This window comes from Ambystoma mexicanum, chromosome 4q (assembly GCF_040938575.1).
Source record: "Ambystoma mexicanum isolate Mex_15411 chromosome 4q, UKY_AmexF1_1, whole genome shotgun sequence".
NCBI lineage: Eukaryota > Metazoa > Chordata > Amphibia > Caudata > Ambystomatidae > Ambystoma > Ambystoma mexicanum.
Window position 1 is genome coordinate 120404595 of NC_090928.1, and position 16570 is coordinate 120421164.

General features: G+C 49.9%; 1 protein-coding gene across 1 annotated transcript in view; it reads right to left on the bottom strand.

The window, feature by feature from the left end:
- LOC138467530 (zinc finger protein 182-like) overlaps positions 1-16570 on the bottom strand; it is a 332475-nt gene that overhangs the window by 240664 nt on the left and 75241 nt on the right. The window contains exons 3-5 of the mRNA XM_069607635.1: positions 9019-9132; positions 8581-8697; positions 1498-1605 (exon numbers count right to left, since the gene is read on the bottom strand). Coding sequence (XP_069463736.1) covers positions 1498-1605; positions 8581-8697; positions 9019-9132 — 339 coding nt within the window. The remainder of the gene's footprint in view (positions 1-1497; positions 1606-8580; positions 8698-9018; positions 9133-16570) is intronic.

The following is a 16570-nucleotide window of genomic DNA, read 5'->3' on the forward strand; positions in this document are numbered from 1 at the left end:
CCTTTAACCGGAAGACTCCGCGGCTGGCTTCTTCCCTGGTAGTGCAACAACCTTCATCTTTCCGCCAAGTCGAGATCTTCTTTTCCCCTGGACGACGACGCGACTTGCACCCACTACCAGGAACAACTGCCACCGCTGGAGGATCCTTCTCACTTAAGGTAACGTGTCCCGCCTGGCTTCCCTTGCTACCGACTGTACGGGGTAGATTTAGCCCCCTGCTTTCGAACCTGGGTTAGTCTGGGACACCCTGGCTAAACTTTCTCAAAGCCTCTCTAAACCCTTTTTGAACCCCCTACAAGACTTTCTAAGCATAGTGAAACTGTGTGATCTTGGGCGCATTTGTGCTCTGCTCTCTCTAAGAGTGGGCCCAGCCTTTGGACTTTGGCTCACCAGTGACTTTTTGCTCTCTGCCTTGCTAACAGTGTTCCTGAATCTTAGAGGGGTGTACCTTTTCATATTCTGTCTTTTTCCCTCCCTTTCTCATAAACTTATCGGAGTGCAATCTAGTTAAGCGCTCACCTCTGTATGAAAATAAGTGGTGTTTACTGTGACTTATCTGATAAGGAAAAAGGGGTGTATATCTTACAATAGTAACTGTGTTTAGAATATTTTACAATAAGAGTGCTGGAGTATTTCAACTGTGTGTTTTTAAATAAATAATTATATACTTTGATACCCAAGCTCTGGTCAGTGTTTGCTTGTATTAGTGTATCTGAGTGCCTATTGTGTATACTTTGCATACTGCCTAACTCTTCTTGAGGGAAGTCTGACTGCTCAGCCACAGCTACCAGGTAAATCTGGGTGGTACAGACTGCTACCAAGTGGGTTTACTGCCAACACTTGTAGTCTTAAATCTTTTGCAGTGGTCCCTAAGGGAACTGCACAGGTTTCTGCCTAACACATGCACTGTGAGAATCCAGACTGCCGTGACATAAGCCTTCAGCCCAGATCAGCAGGCGTACAGAGGGAGTAGAATTAAAAGAAAAAAATCAAAACAGAGTGCTTGCCTAGGGAAAAAGAACTCACCGGCTGATAGGCATCCGGTTCTGCTGAGCACGGTTAAACTGAATGGAAGGCACAGCCTTTGGGCTCTGAAGGGCAGGTGTTTGCTCTATGCATGTGCACCAACCCTGCATTCAATATATGAGGGTTTTCCTGATAAAAAAAGGCTCTGGTCTCATCCACACGAGGGGACATCCCCAATTATGGAGGTCTGGGCTGGGGATTGGACGTGGGAGTACAATAATACTCTAATGATAACACATTTGTATATAGCACTTTATGCCGGATTACCCAATGCAAAACACTGCAATATTAGGTGTTGCTATTACACATATAAAAGTACTCAGTTTAATGACCTCCCAAAGATGAAGAGCTCAGCTGTGTTCTAAGATCTAAAGGGGCAAGTCCTTAACTTGCTACGCCTTGGTTCCAGAAATAAAGAACACTATTTTTATATTCATCTGTGAACTCGCCACTCGCAAACATTTCACTTACCTGATAGACAAGCATTACTGCATCTTCCCAGGACATCTTTCTGCTCCATTAAGTACAGTTCCTCCTTTTCATGGTGGCCCAGTGAGTAGATGCAAGCAGCAATGCGATCTGCATTTGGAAAACATGCACTGATCATAATGGCTACATGAGGCCTTGTCTTGCAGTAGACATACGAGGGATTTCTACTATTCCTTTTAATCTGTAAAGGCGTCTGAGCAGTACCTGGACACTATTATGAGTCATGACATGAGGAACTTGCATCTGAAATGGAGGCTGGGGAATGTTGTCTTTAAACTCAATCACAGGCCGATGGCAGTGATATATGCCCCATTAAAAGATGTTATGGGGAAAATGTGTTATGCCCCAGCCGAGGTTCTCAGGATAAGGAAGTACAGGGAGCACATCACCTTTAAGCAAAGTTTATCCAGGGGACTTGAAGGATTCGGAGAAGGGACATGGCCACCCGACAGAAATATTGATGTAGCAAAGGATAGTGGAGTTATTTAATGCCACACTTTTATCATCATAATATGACCAACCACTCATTTTTGTTCAGCCTGCTCGCCTGCATGGAACAAGTTACTTACCTGTAACTGTTGTTCTCCAGCATGGGTCTGGCATGGATTCACATGCTCATGAATATTCCCCGTCGTCAGGCTGGGAATCCTCGGTAAAGAAAAAAACAGTATCAGTTTCGTTTCTGATCTGTCTTTCGTAGTAATAACCAATCACTGGTTTCTGCGTCATACTGACCACAGCCAATGACTGCCCTCTACCTAAGCACCGCCTCTGGCAGCCATCTTCAGATTTGGAAGCACGTGAAGTGGCAGTATGACCAAGTGAAGAGCCGCAGAGGGGTAGGCGGGAGGGTTCGCATGTGAATCCATGCCAGACCCATGCTGGAGAACAACAGTTACAGGTAAGTAACTTGTTCCTTCTCCAGCATGGGGTCTGGCATGGATTCACATGCTCATGAATAAAGAATACATAGCAGTACACACATGCACAACCACGGGAGGTGGCAAAGGCTCAACATTAAGCATTACATCAAACTCAACATTAAGCATCTTACCTCCTCACCAGGCTCACCTCAGGCGAACAGGTTGCGCAGCACTGCTTGGCCGACCCTGGACTCCTCCCTGGAATCCCGATCGACGCAGTAGAATTTCGTGAAGGTGTGCGTCGACCTCCACGTAGCAGCCCTGCATATGTCCAGCAGGGGCACACCAGAAAGGAACGCCGTGTTAGCTGCGATCGCTCTGGTGGAATGGGCTCTCGGACGGCCAGGCAGCGGTCCGTTTGCCAACCGATGACAGTACATGATACAGCCGGAGAGCCATCTGGAAATGGAAGCCTTCGAGAGAGCCTTCCCCTGATTGACAGGTCCAAAGTTCACAAAGAGTTGTGACGTCTTCCGAAAACACTTCGTGCGGTCCACGTAGAACTTCAGCGCTCTAGCCACATCCAGCGAGTGCAAAGTCCTCTCAGCCGGCGACAAAGGCGACGGGAAGAACACAGGCAACACCAAGGGTTCGTTGAGATGGAAGTCCGACGGTACCTTGGGCATGAAGGAGGGGTGCGTCCTGAGCACCACCCTCGTGTCGTGAAAAGTCAAGTACGGGGCCTTGCAGGAAAGGGCCTGGATCTCTCCCACCCGTCATGCGGAGGTGATGGCCACAAGAAACGCTGTTTTCCACGACAGAAACTTCAACGGGGCCAAGTGCAGAGGCTCGAACGGAGGTCCCATGAGCTTGGTCAGCACCACGTTGAGCTTCCACGCCGGGGCCGGAGCCTTCACCGGCGGGAACGATCTGAACAGTCCCTTCATGAACTCTTTCACCAGACGATGAGACCACAAGGACGTCCGGCCCGTGGTTCTGGTGTATCGGGAGATCGCAGCAAGATGAATCTTGATGGATGCGTGTGCCAGTCCAGCTTTGGCCAGCGTCAGCAGGTACGGCAGTACCTGGGGAGCCGTAATCCGTAGAGGGTTAATCTTCTGTGCATGGCACCAGACAGAGAACCTCTTCCATTTGTGTCCATAGCATTTAAGAGTCGAGGACGCCCTGGCCTTTGCAAGAACCTCTCTGCAGTCGGCCGGTATGTCGTATCCTCCAAACTCTAGAGCTGCAGGAGCCAGGCCTGCAAGTTCAGCGATTTCGGGTCGTGGTGGAGGATGGCGCCTCCTTCCCTGGAGAGTAGATCCGCGTCCACCGGCAGCTTGATTGGCGGGGACGCTGACAAGTCCAGAAGGTCCGGGAACCATATCTGCCTCGGCCACGCAGGTGCGACGAGGATCATCCTGCACCGTGACCTCTTGAGCTGGTTGACGAGCCGGATTAGCAGTGGCAAAGGAGGGAACGCGTAGAGGAACAGGCCCTCCCAGGAGAATGAGAAAGCATCGCCCATGCTCCTCGCCTGGGGAAACCTGCTGGCGAACCTCCGGCACTTGGAGTTCGACCGCGTCGCGAACAGGTCGATCTGGGGTGTGCCCCACCGTCGGAAGAGGCGATCCACTAGATCCTGCCGTAGTTCCCACTCGTGGCACGAGCGCAGCTCCCTGCTGAGTGAGTCGGCGATGGTGTTTTTTATCCCTGCCAGATGAAACGGCACCAGAAACATCCTTTGGGCGACGGCCCAATGCCACAGGTCCTGCGCCTCCTTGGACAGTGCTGGGGACCTGGTTCCGCCCTGTTTCCTGATGTAAAACATGGTGGTGGTGTTGTCGGTGAAGATCCTCACCACCTTGCCCTTGAGGGACGGAAGGAAGGACCTGAGGGCCCAGAACACTGCACGGAGCTCCAGGACGTTGATATGGAGGGACTTCTCCGTCGGGAGCCAAAGGCCTCTCGCGTGCAGATTTTCGGTGTGCGCTCCCCACCCTTCCAGGGAGGCATCCGTGATCACTGTCTCCTGGTGGTCTGGGGTCTGGAAGTCCATGCCCGCCGTCAGATGCGCGCGGGTGCCCCACCACCGGACCGCTCGGCGGAAACTCTCGTCGAGTGTGATCCTCTCCTCGAAGCCGCCTGTCGTTTGGATCCAGCGCGCGTCCAGGAACTCCTGCAACGGGCGCATCCAGAGCCTGCATATGGGAATGAGGTAGATGCAAGAAGACATCATTCCGAGGAGGGACTTGATGGACCTCACCTTGGCCGCGTCGGAAACCAACATCCGCTGTACCTTGCCCAGGATGGACCTGGTCCTTTCCTCCGACGGGGAGGCCAGAAGGGACACTGTGTCGAGCTTCGCTCCCAAAAACAGTGCGTTTTGCGCGGGTACCAGGTGGGACTTGCCGTAGTTCACGGAGAATCCCAGGTCCGCGAGAAGTTGGACGGTCCTTGCCGTGTGCTCCACGGCGAGCTCCCTCGTCTTGGCTCGGATGAGCCAATCGTCCAGGTAGGGGTAGACGTGGATCCCCTCGCGGCGCAGCTGCGCCGCCACCGGTGCAAGGCACTTGGTGAATACCCTGGGTGCCGACCGTAGTCCGAAGGGGAGGGCTTTGAACTGGTAGTGACGCCCTTGGACCACAAACCTGAGGAATTTTCGGTGCCCCTTTAGGATGGGAATATGGAAGTAGGCATCCTCCAAATCCAACGATGACAGGAAGTCTCCTTCCTCCAGCTGACCCAGGACGTGCTGGAGGGTGACCATCCGGAACTTCTGCGCCTTGATGAACTTGTTCAGACGTCGCAGGTCTAGGATGGGGCGCCATCCTCCCGTCTTCTTCTTCACGAGGAAGTATCTCGAGTAAACTCCGGAGCCCCGAAGCCTCTTTGGGACGAGTTCGATGGCGCCCTTCCTGAGCATCGCCTTTACCTCCAGGAGAAGCTGAGGGACGTGAAGCTCTTTCCTGGCCACGGGGGGGACGCGCGGGCACCTTCTTTGAAACTCGAGCGCGTGGCCCCGGGCTAAGGCGTCCAGCACCCAACGGTCGGTGGGGATGGACTCCCACACGCTGACGAAGCTCGCCAGCCGGCCTCCCACCGGGGTGCTTCGGTGGGGGCCCGACCCCACGGCCGGTTCAATCCTGTTTCGACGAGGCTTTGCCGCCTTGACCTCCTTGGCGACGACGGCGGGGTCCGCCAGACTTGCCTCGTCCTCTGTAGGCCTCCTGAGACGACGAGCGGGCCGCTTGACGGTAGGTGGAGAAACCGCCGCCGGAACCTTTGGAGGCGCCCTTGCCTCCGCTGCTCCGAAAGGGCATCCGTCGTTGCTGCAGAACCCCAAGGGCCCGGGCCGTCTCAGTGTCCGCTTTAATGGCCTGAAGGGAATCGTCCACTGTTTTCCCAAACAGGTTGTTCCCATCGAACGGCATGTCCAGGACTCTGGTCTGTACGTCTTGACGGAAGTCCGTAGCCTTGAGCCATCCACGCCGCCTAAGGCACACGCCGTTGCCCAACTGGCGAAACCCAGTGTCGGCGATGTCCGTCGCAATAGTGATGGCGTGGTCCGACGCCACCTCACCTTCCTGTAGGATCTCCAGGGCATCCGCCCTCTTGTCATCCGGTAGGAAGTCCAGCAGGGGAGCCAGTTTGTACCATAGCTCCCTGTCGTAGCGGGCCACGATAGCCAAGGCGTTGGCCGCTTTAATCGTCGTCGCTGCAGACGAGATGACCCTGCGTCCCATAGCGTCCAATTTCTTTCCCTCGCCGTCCGGTGGGGAAGTCGATGTGGAGGCCGCACCCCCCCGCTTTCTTCCTGGCCGCCGCGGAGACGACGGAGTCCGGGGTAGGCTGCGCCCGGACGCACAGGGGGGCCGCGTCCGGGACCCGGTACTTCTTCTCGTACCGGTCTCTTCTAGCTGGCGTCGTGGAAGGGTTCTTGAGGAGGGCGAGGCCCTCATCCCAAATGTCGTCCAGTAGAGGCACCGCGAGGACCGTCTTCCTCTTGGCCTCGCGCCGTTGATAAAGGAATCCTTCCTTTTTCTTCTCCTCGGGCAGAGTTGGAAAAGCTCGGATGCCCTGGCGATCATGGAGTGGAACGATCCAATCTCGTCGGGCGGAGAAGCCCTGGTGGGAGGTGACGACGGTAGATCCTCGTCGTATACCTCGTCGTCCGTACCCGTCGCTGCCGTGTCAGTCCCCGTATCATCCCCTCGGGTGGACGGGGAGGAGGGCTGGACGGGGCGCGACGGCTGAAAAGGAGGTGGAGGGTGAATCCTTCTTTTCTTGGGCGGGGGAACACCAGAAGGTCCCGGTTCAGGATCCCCCGACGGGAGGTTCCTCCGTCGGCAACGGTAGTCTCGTCCTTATCTCTGAGCATAAGGACTGTATAGCCAACAAAATGGCCGCCGAGTTGTCTTGCGGCGCTGGCAGAGGGGAATCCGACGGGCGATCAGGGGCCCCGTCGGCACCCTCGACGATGTGGTCGTCACCTGCGTCGGGATCCATCCCAACGGGCCGGTCTTCTTCCACGCCAAGGCCGTGGCTTAAGACCTCGATCAGCTCTTCCTCCGACGTTGAAGCCGAATCTACGACGACGCCCTGCCCCCCCTTTTTCTTCCCCGCCGGGGATTTCACGGGGGTCCTATCGATGGGCACAAAGGAGGACTCCCTCCGAGGTGGCAGGGAGACTCTGAGCCCCGAGGTCGCCACCACTGGTGTAGCCTCCACAGGCTGAGCCAGGGCCGCCGCGACAGTATCGATAGAGGGCTTGGCCGGATGGATTAAGGCCTTCACCACCTTAGGTGCGCTCACCGCCTTATCCTTGAGGGGGGGGACACTGCCTCGCTCCCCCTCCGATGGGGCCTTCGAGCTCGACCGGGGCCTCTCCAGGAGCTTCGCCGGGTGCTCGCCCTTCCTCTTATCCGACCCAGAGCGTTGGCTCGTGGCTGAAGGTGCCGGGGAGGGTGCGCCCTGCCTGGCGCCCGTAGAGCCCGACCGTTCGGCGCTCCCGGTGCCAGCGGACTCGCGGTGCTTGGCCTTGTGTTGGACCCCGGTCGCCGGGGCGTCCTCAAAGGTCTTAGAAGACCGCTCGGATTTCTTCCTCTTCTTCTCGCCTGACGGGCTCTTCCCTTCCAGCCAGTTGGCGAGACGTTGATGGCGGTCCTTCATGGTCCGCTCCGACATATTGCCGCAAAACGCACAGACTTCTCCACGTGCGTCTTGTCCTCATGTAAGCAGTAGAGACAAAAGGAGTGTTCGTCCTCCTTAAAGACGTTCTGCAGCTGGCATCCAGGGCAGATCCTGAACAGCTTTCCGGGCGTCGAGCTTCCCTTCTCCTGGGCCATGTCCGGGCCTGAGAAGCTTCTGGAGTCCTCCAAAAGCGTAGCTCGACGAAATCTTCACCCTTGAGGGGCGCAGACGAATCCGACACGGGTCCCCGTTGATCGGATGGAGAGTCGGTGGAGCTTGAGGCTCTTTTGACCGAAAAAACGAAGTTTTTGAGAAAAAAAGTGAAAAAATAGCACTAACGCTCGAGAGCAATAGCACGAGGATCCCAACACATGAACGTGCGGTAAAAATCTGAAGATGGCTGCCAGAGGCGGTGCTTAGGTAGAGGGCAGTCATTGGCTGTGGTCAGTATGACGCAGAGACCAATGATTGGTTATTACTACGAAAGACAGATCAGAAACGAAACTGATACTGGTTTTTTCTTTACCGAGGATTCCCAGCCTGACGACGGGGAATATTCATGAGCATGTGAATCCATGCCAGACCCCATGCTGGAGAACTGTGGGACTACATATTCATTTAGAAAGTTTGTAATATTGCTGTATTGTACAATGTAAAATTATGTAAGAATTGCATTGACTTTCACGATTGCATGTGCGTTATAAATTGTTGCAATACCTATGCTGTATAGTACATTATTTGCTGCTGTTAACAGATGAACAACACCTTGTGTAATGCACAAGTAAGCAAGTCGTCGTAGTCATTCAGTAGGACTACGGAATGAGTTGCGGGATTGCAGAATTTTGGGGACACTGACGGATAAGAAAACTGAAGCTCATTTCAGTGATATATAAAAGTGTTGTAGGTTATTTAATAGTCCCAGTGCACATAGATTTAAAGGTTAAGGAAAGGAGGCTATGTTTTGTTTATAAGAGCAAAAACAAACCCATCTTAAAAAATGTCTCCTCACCTTCGCCATGGTTGTTATTGGTTTCTGTTTTCTCTAAACCATGTTGAAGTCTGCAACACGACTCTTCGTCTCTTTGTATCCTGACCAAAATGTCAGGGTTGACAGGCAAATAAGACACTGCATTAGGGAAACACACAGTTTTAGCTATACATACTTTCAGACCCTGTAGATGACATGCACCCATGATGAAACAAACCCTTCCAACCCATATTCTAGCTTTACCCTGACCTACTATTTACACTATTCATAGGGCCCTATTTTACTGCTGCCCCAAATCTTATTCTGCACCCGCTTCGTTCTCCTCCGCAGACCTGGGTCTGGCAGCCCAGGCCTGGGCTCAATAGATGGTACTGTGTTAAGAGGCACTCTATAAATGCATATTTCATTATATGACATTACTCTGAGTTCATGGCAATGCTTCCAAATGGACGAACTTACATGATGCCGGGTCATTGATAAATTCTCTTCTCTTGGCCTCCTGATGGTCATGAACGAATGGGTCTCCCCCTTTACTAACTCGAAGTAAAGTACCTTGGTTGATGATTTGATAGCCTGTGATTTAAAACACAGATGAAGGTGCAAATAATTAGCATAGGAACGGGTGAAGCTTACTCCGTAACACCATCAACATCAATATCATGGTGCTTTAAAAATGCAGGACTAAAATACTTGAAATGTAAGAGTAAAATAGAACATTTTAGGTAACAAGCCATACATGCCACAGTGCCACCCAGTAGCTATCCCTAGAGGTTCACTTCCAAATCAGAGCCATTGAGCAAGTATTATGGGTATGCATATTAGCACAAAAGCATACATTTTTCTTTAGAAACTTATCTTTATTTTATTTACATGTATTTCAGCGCACAAAACCCATAGGCCTCTGGGCGCTAGTTACATAAAGTGCAATGTACAGTTTAAAGTGCAGAAAAACATGCTTCAGAGTTACAGAAGTGAGTACACAGAATGGTGTAGTCTTGCCTCGTAGTAGGGACTAAATCAGGTGTGCAGACAAGTATTAAAGGACAACAATCGGTGGTTATGCAGAGTCTGGTAAAGCTTCACCTCATGATACGCGGGGCTACATCAAGTGTGCAGACAAGCAAGCCAAAATCACTGCGTGTGCACAAATCTGGTAAAGACTCGCCTCATGTAACTGGGGCTACTTCAGGTATGCATGAGAGAGATATACTGGAAGACGTTACCTTGCAGAGTTCCTAACACAACATGAGTGCATGCAGCATTAACAACACAGCCCAATGGGCTAGCCAATTCATACACAAACGCATAAATAACTAACATGAACAAGACTTGCATACAACAAACAATCCCTGACACTGGACCATACAGATTACAAGGCAAGCGTGCACAACCTTACATACCAGCCAATCTACACATAAAGAACACAGACAAACCCAACATAACAAGCATTCACAAAACAACCCAGGCATTGGGCCTTACTCGTACGGATACAACAAGCCAGTGCACGCAATCAACCATCTGCAAGCCAACAGACACCAGTTTCTCTTGGTTCTAGACCTATCCGTACACTCTACCCTTTCTAACCAACCCTGTCCTCTTTCTTGCAGAAACACAAGAGCGCTTGGAGACTGCCCCTGGGTGGTAGCGGGGAACAGTGATATACCACAGTTGTTTTACTTTACTGAGACCGCAGAAATATAATGCACTGGAGGTCGGGGAAAGTAAATATTGGAACAGTGTACACGTTATATTAGAAACTGGAAGCAGTTAAATTCTTGTCTTTAGCTTACTGGGCATGCCCTTTCAGTAGTAGTGTACTATGTGAGTTATCAAAATACAATAAGGCCCTTTTGTGAGAAGACCATGGTTGTTCTCAAGGATAGACCCCCGAGGATCTTTTGTTCAGGTAGCCAGGGCACGGCCATCGCCTTTGGAACCAGACCCTGGGGGTGGACCAGTGCAGGAGGATCACCTGGGCAGGGGGTGCTTGGGGACTGCGGGGGGGAGGGGACGCCCTTTTGAGAGACGCAGTATTCCCCCTTTTCCAATACCCCCCCTATACAACACCCCCTCAGTATACATGGGATATGTTAAACCCAATTTTCACATACCAGAAAACACTATGACATCCAAACTCCCCCGCCCCTTTTCTATACAAGCACTGAAACAAAGAAGAGAGGGATTGAGAGAATGAAGATCACTGAGGAGAAACACACTGAGACACAAAAGACAGTCTCTTCCCTTTTAACAACAGACTGTCCCCTTAACAAGGACATACAAGGTCAGGCCTCCTTTGACAATCAGTCTCACCTGAGACATATTAAGCCTCCCCCTCACTATAAAAGGCAGAGCACACAGGCACATACTGAGCGAGCTGGGGGTGCTGGATGGTGCACGGAAGCCAGAGGAAGAAAACTCGAGCTGGAGAGACCCTGGAAGACCTGGAGGAAGAAGGACTGCCTGATTGCTGGGCCTGTGAAGATATCCGGTATATGTCCCGCGCATGTTACAGGTAATAATGTCCCCGCAAAAAACTGCAATTTTTTGGCAAAACTTTTGCCGGGACATTATCACATGGAACCCCACTGAGTACACGGGAGGCTGCAGTGTGAAAAGGGAACTGTACCTCCAGGAAGCCAAACCAGGGGCAACTGGGGTTACCTGGCAGTGCCCACACCAGAGCTCTTCCCCTGGGCAAAACAGACAAGCCCAGGCCGTTGAAGGGCAGGTGGTGAGACCCTGACTTCAACAAGAATCCCTATTAATTCCTGCAGCTGCCAAAACTGCCAGAGTGCCAAAAGGGGGAGCTAGCGAAGTGGGAGCAAAATCAGAATGAAGAGGATTGTGGGACTGGAAGTCTAAGGACATTTATTTTGTGACCTTTAAGAGGGGTCCAAGCCCGACAGAGGGAGACCAATCTATAACCTTTTGAAGGGGTCTGAGCCCGACTGAGGGAGACCCATCAGAGAACTTTTAAAGGGGTCTGAGCACGACTGAGGGAGACCCCTGGAGAGAAACAAGAAAGAGGGGCACACAGCCGGTGAGTTGGCAAGAGACCTGAGAGACCGGCGTGTGTTAAACATTGAAGTGGCAGACCAGTGAATGAACTTTGAAGTAAAAATATAGCTGTAAAATCAGTGGTACTGAGTAACGGAGTGGTCCGGTGAAAGGAAGCAGCCCACTCAAAAGTCTCTGTGAAAGGTGCATTTTTTGTAACGAGAAAACAAATGAACTGTTAGTCAAAGTGGTCCTGCGGCGGTCTGTAAAGCAAGCCATGCACACTCGAAGGTCTTCGACATCCGAAAGCAGACTGAGCCCGACTGAGGGAGACCCGAAGTGTAACAAGCTTGGGGAAGGGAGCTCTCTAGCAAGTCTTGTTGAAAATTGTTTGAAGAGGTCTGAGCCCGACAGAGGGGGACCTAAGTGAATTTCGTTTTGCGGTCTTAGCCCGACAGAGGGGGGCCAAAGTGAACCTTTCTGCTTTAAAAGGGCAGAGCCCGACCAGTGTGAACCTTTTTGTTGTACTATATATTGAAGCTGTAAAGAAAGAATTTAGCGTGGCAGGCAAGGCGGGCCGCAATCCATGTTTTGAACTGCCTTTAATTTTGAAGAACCGGAGCCAGAGTGTGTCATCCTGTGTACAGGGGCCACCTTTCCCTGTGCTGTTCAACGTGGGGAGGAGAGCTGACTCTGCCATATTGATTCTTTATAGTTTTACACATTATTCCTTTTGCATACACATTTTTACCACACACATTTTGTTACATTAGAGTAAGGGCTGGCATTAGGTTTTGTTAGCTTAGGCCATCTTGTTTTGACAGACTCCACTAGGACTGTGTTATTTTATTTATTTGATGGTCGAGCATGCTCCCATCCTAGACGTAGGGCAAGATGGGCATTCTTCCAACCCCTTTTTTGAGAATAATAAAGGTTTTCCAAACATGTCTTTTGTGTCTGTCTTGCTTTCGATACCATGCTTCCCTTACACTTCCTTGTCACTGCTCTGCCAGTAGCCAGGGCCAGCTACAATATTCTTCCCTTCAAAGAGAGTGAAAAAGAGGAGATTTTTTGAGACAAGACACTAGCTGTTTTATATAGCTGGATTTGTCCCTCACCATTGCTATTCCATTGGATCACCTGCTGATACTTCTTACCCTGCATTTCAAATTATAAAGGGTTAGTGCAATATGGCATTTTGCTACTCCGATGAGAAGGCCTAGGCCACTTAATTTTATTTACATGTATCACTGTAGTGTGAGGAGTAACAGTAGCAGGTAGATAGAGTCGGTTTTGGTTGTTCACGGGTAGTTGCAGAAAGCGCCCTTTCATTATCACCAGAAATCCAAATAAGAAGGGATTCACATTCTGAAGGTACTTGTCCCACACCATAGCCAGCAGCACCTGGAAATGACCACAAATAATAATGTTTTCAACAATCCTGTGACGCTGAACCACAACTAAAGCCTAAAAGACAACTCCTCTTTACCTTCTCCACCACAGCCAGCTCTTTACTAGTGATGTTGTTACCATGTTTGTTACATGGATAACTCAGGCGGTTTTTTTTAAACAAAATGTTAGCTCTTCGTGGCATAACATCCAAACAGTTATCTGCGTTACCGTCATTGAGAACCTCAACTGATTCAATAATAGAGAATACCAATATGATCGGACAACTAGCTGCCGGCAGAATGTGGAGCATTCTTGGGGACATGTACCGAATGTACTGCGCCGCATATATCCAGTTAAGCAGTCAATTGCTCTGTTCATAGTCAGTAGAACCTACTTGGGACCTTTTCCCCATGATATAAGGCAGTTTAGTTTTCTGCTAGTATATCTTTATGGAGAACAAATTTGGTTCCAGTGAATTACAAGCTTATTCTGGTTCCTTTGGTAGCACCTCTGTCATGCAGATGGATATACCTGAAATCTCCAATTGACTTTAAGGTCCTCTACACTGTATCACTAGAAGAGCAGCATGGAACAACAGCCCTTAAACCTCTTCAACTGCCTCACAAAATACATTCTGCAAAGGACACTCAGGACCAGCACAACACACAGGATGTACCCTTCAATTTACAGAGTGAAACAATTTGGGAAGAGTAGACTGGTGGTTGCAGGCACAGACCTGTGGAATATTTCATTTTTGTTTATAACGTGAACTCATCTCGAGAACAGCAGAGCATTTTACAACAGGAGTGTGCCAGCATTGAGCTTAGTGTGTTTGCCCACCTGAGTTAAGACTTGAACCCAATTACCTGAAATTCGGATGGCCTTCATAATTGTTGGAGGAAAATGTTGCATCTTGCTGCAAACATCACAATATTGTCAGTGCCCTTGTTTCTTATTGTTAGGAGATTTGAATTAATGCCATAAGGCTAAGACGCTGATATGCTGTCCACGCAGCACTTTTACTGCCTTGAAACATTTCTACATGTTGTGATTCAGTGAAACTTGGGATGACTTCAAATTCCCACCTCGGTCCCGAGCCCCTCTTCTACCCAATTATTTACTTTCTCTTTCAACTCCGAAGAATACTAAATACATATTCTGAGAACAGAAGTTCCACATTTCTGGGAATATCTAGTCTATATTAGAAGGCCTGGTTGTTAAATGGGTCCTTACAAGTCCTTATACACAGGATGTTATCCTCACAACTTTTGAAACTTCTTACTCCAGATCATGGCCTGTATTTTATTGGTATTTAATGTGAACCTTGATATCCTACTGACAGGGCTCAAAATTAAGATTGGATAAGCAGGAGCTAAAAGCAGCTCCTGGGTATCATTAACCAGTGACCAGGAGCTACCACTGTGGAACATGGAGCTAGTACATAGAAGCAAACATATAATATTGGCCATTATTTATTACCCCTTATACTTTAAATGGTATATAAATGTGTCCTAATGTTTCTTTTTACATTGTCCCAAATGCACACAATTAAATTCACATAGGTGTGTTTGTTCGGCATCCGTTGGCATGGGGATCCAAAAGTAGCTCCTGGTAGCTGTTTGCTGTCAAGCTAACCAGGCTCTTCTATGCTACAAGCATAAGGTAGATAGTTCTCAGCTCCCCTCAATTTCGAACCCTGCTACCGAATTCTATAGCTAAATTATTAATAATACGGAACACTGTTATAGCATCTAATAAAATGATCAGCATATTATCTGCATAACCAGACAGTTTTTGTTGAATATTAGATACCAGGACAAAGTTCCTGGAGATGGATTTATGTGGTTTTCCAGCAGTTCCAAGCATAGGGCAAAATAAACAGGGCCATTTTATGCCTCTACACGGCATTACATGGACATTACATTTCCTGGAGTTCCAGAAGTTAATTATGACTCTGGAAATGCGGCATTGATAACTATAATTCATAAACAAAACTTGAAGCCTTTTGTAAACCACCAAAGCAAATACAAACTTCTAACTAACCCAATCAAATGCTTTTTCATTATCTAAAAAAAATAATAATCAGTGCTGGTTAGGAATTTAGTGACAATGTCACATCAACAATTCTATGACAAGACAGGAGGCTCGCATTATGCTATACTTTCATTTATTACTGCGATGTATAGTCCAGCTTCAAACTACTGCCCCCATGATCCTCAGGAGCCCAGTAGTCCTGACCTCTACCCCTGCGCCTATCAGAGTGTAGGCTCCCCCATAAGAACCCCAAGTCCCAGGTCCTTTCCTCTTTCTTTTTTTCTGCCGCAATGAGATAAGTACTCCATGATTATTGTCCCATTATCTTATATTTATATTGTTTGTAAAGCCAAGAATGGACTCGCGCGCGCGTGAATGTTACATAATTATCACATTTATCTGTGTGGCGCAGCGTAATACCTCCTCGGTGAACAGTTGTCATTGTTATTGTGTGCTGAGGAGTCGGGCCAGAGCGGCTAGCGAACGCTCCCGCCTCAGGCAGCCGGCCCCGCTCCTCCACGCTGCGCGGCCGCGCCGGCGAACACGTCGGACCGCAGGACCCAGAGGAGCGAGAGGCTTGGACTTTTCCCGTCGTCCCCTGGGGAGCTCTGACGTTTGCACGCGCACATTTTAGTGCGTTTGCGGAGCGAACAGAGATAGCATCCTTCATGTTACCAGGACATAAACATTTTTTTTAAAAAAAAACTAAGGGAATTACAGTTTTTCGCTAGAATTCCTTATAAAGTGTGAGAGAGAGCTGTGAATAGCACATAGCCTAACAGCCTCAGAGTCTCAGCTGCACCAGTTTAGGCTACATTTGTCTCCTCTTAGCTGACAGCCAACGCAAGAAATATGGGCCAATGTAAAAGTCCTGGAGTAACACCATCCACTTCTCCTGAGTGGTCACAAGAAGAGTGGGAAGAGGACCCCTCTCACCAAGACACTGCCCTGTCGCAGAGTTTCAAAATGTTACTAGGAGACTCGCTTACGCATGCAGTCTCGCAAGGTGTGCAGAACCTTTCTGAACAGCAAGCAAGGCTGGCCAGAAAAAGATGGGCAGAAAGCCCAGGCGAGGGGCCGTCAGCCAGACACCCAGAGGAAGGGGTTGAATCTAAGGGGCGTAAAGCAGCTTGGAAGAGCAAGAACTCTTTGACCCCCCCAAGCAACTTGGAAAGGGAGGATACTGCTCCGCTAGAACTAGGCGATCCTGTTGCTAGGCTAAAAGAGCCTTCCTGGAGAGGAAGAAAGAGAGCCAGGACAGACCCGCTACCCCAGGGGTGGACAATTCAGGGGATCAGCCCGATGATGAGGGAGGAGAAGAAGACAACACCTTCCAACAGACAGAGGAAGTGGTCGACCCTCAAGAAGTGGATAACACCACTGACATGTTTGATCCAGAGGCTATCAGGCACCCGAAATCCTCAGAGTGAATGCCGTCACCAAGAGTAGCGGCGTACATAGCCCAGCACATAAGAAAGCTGCTGGATAGGGAAGTGCAGTCGCACATGCGATCAGAGTGCCCGAGGCCAGAGTTGGCAGGAAAGCTGGCGGAAACTCCTGACCTGTACCCCGAGACGGTTACTTTTGT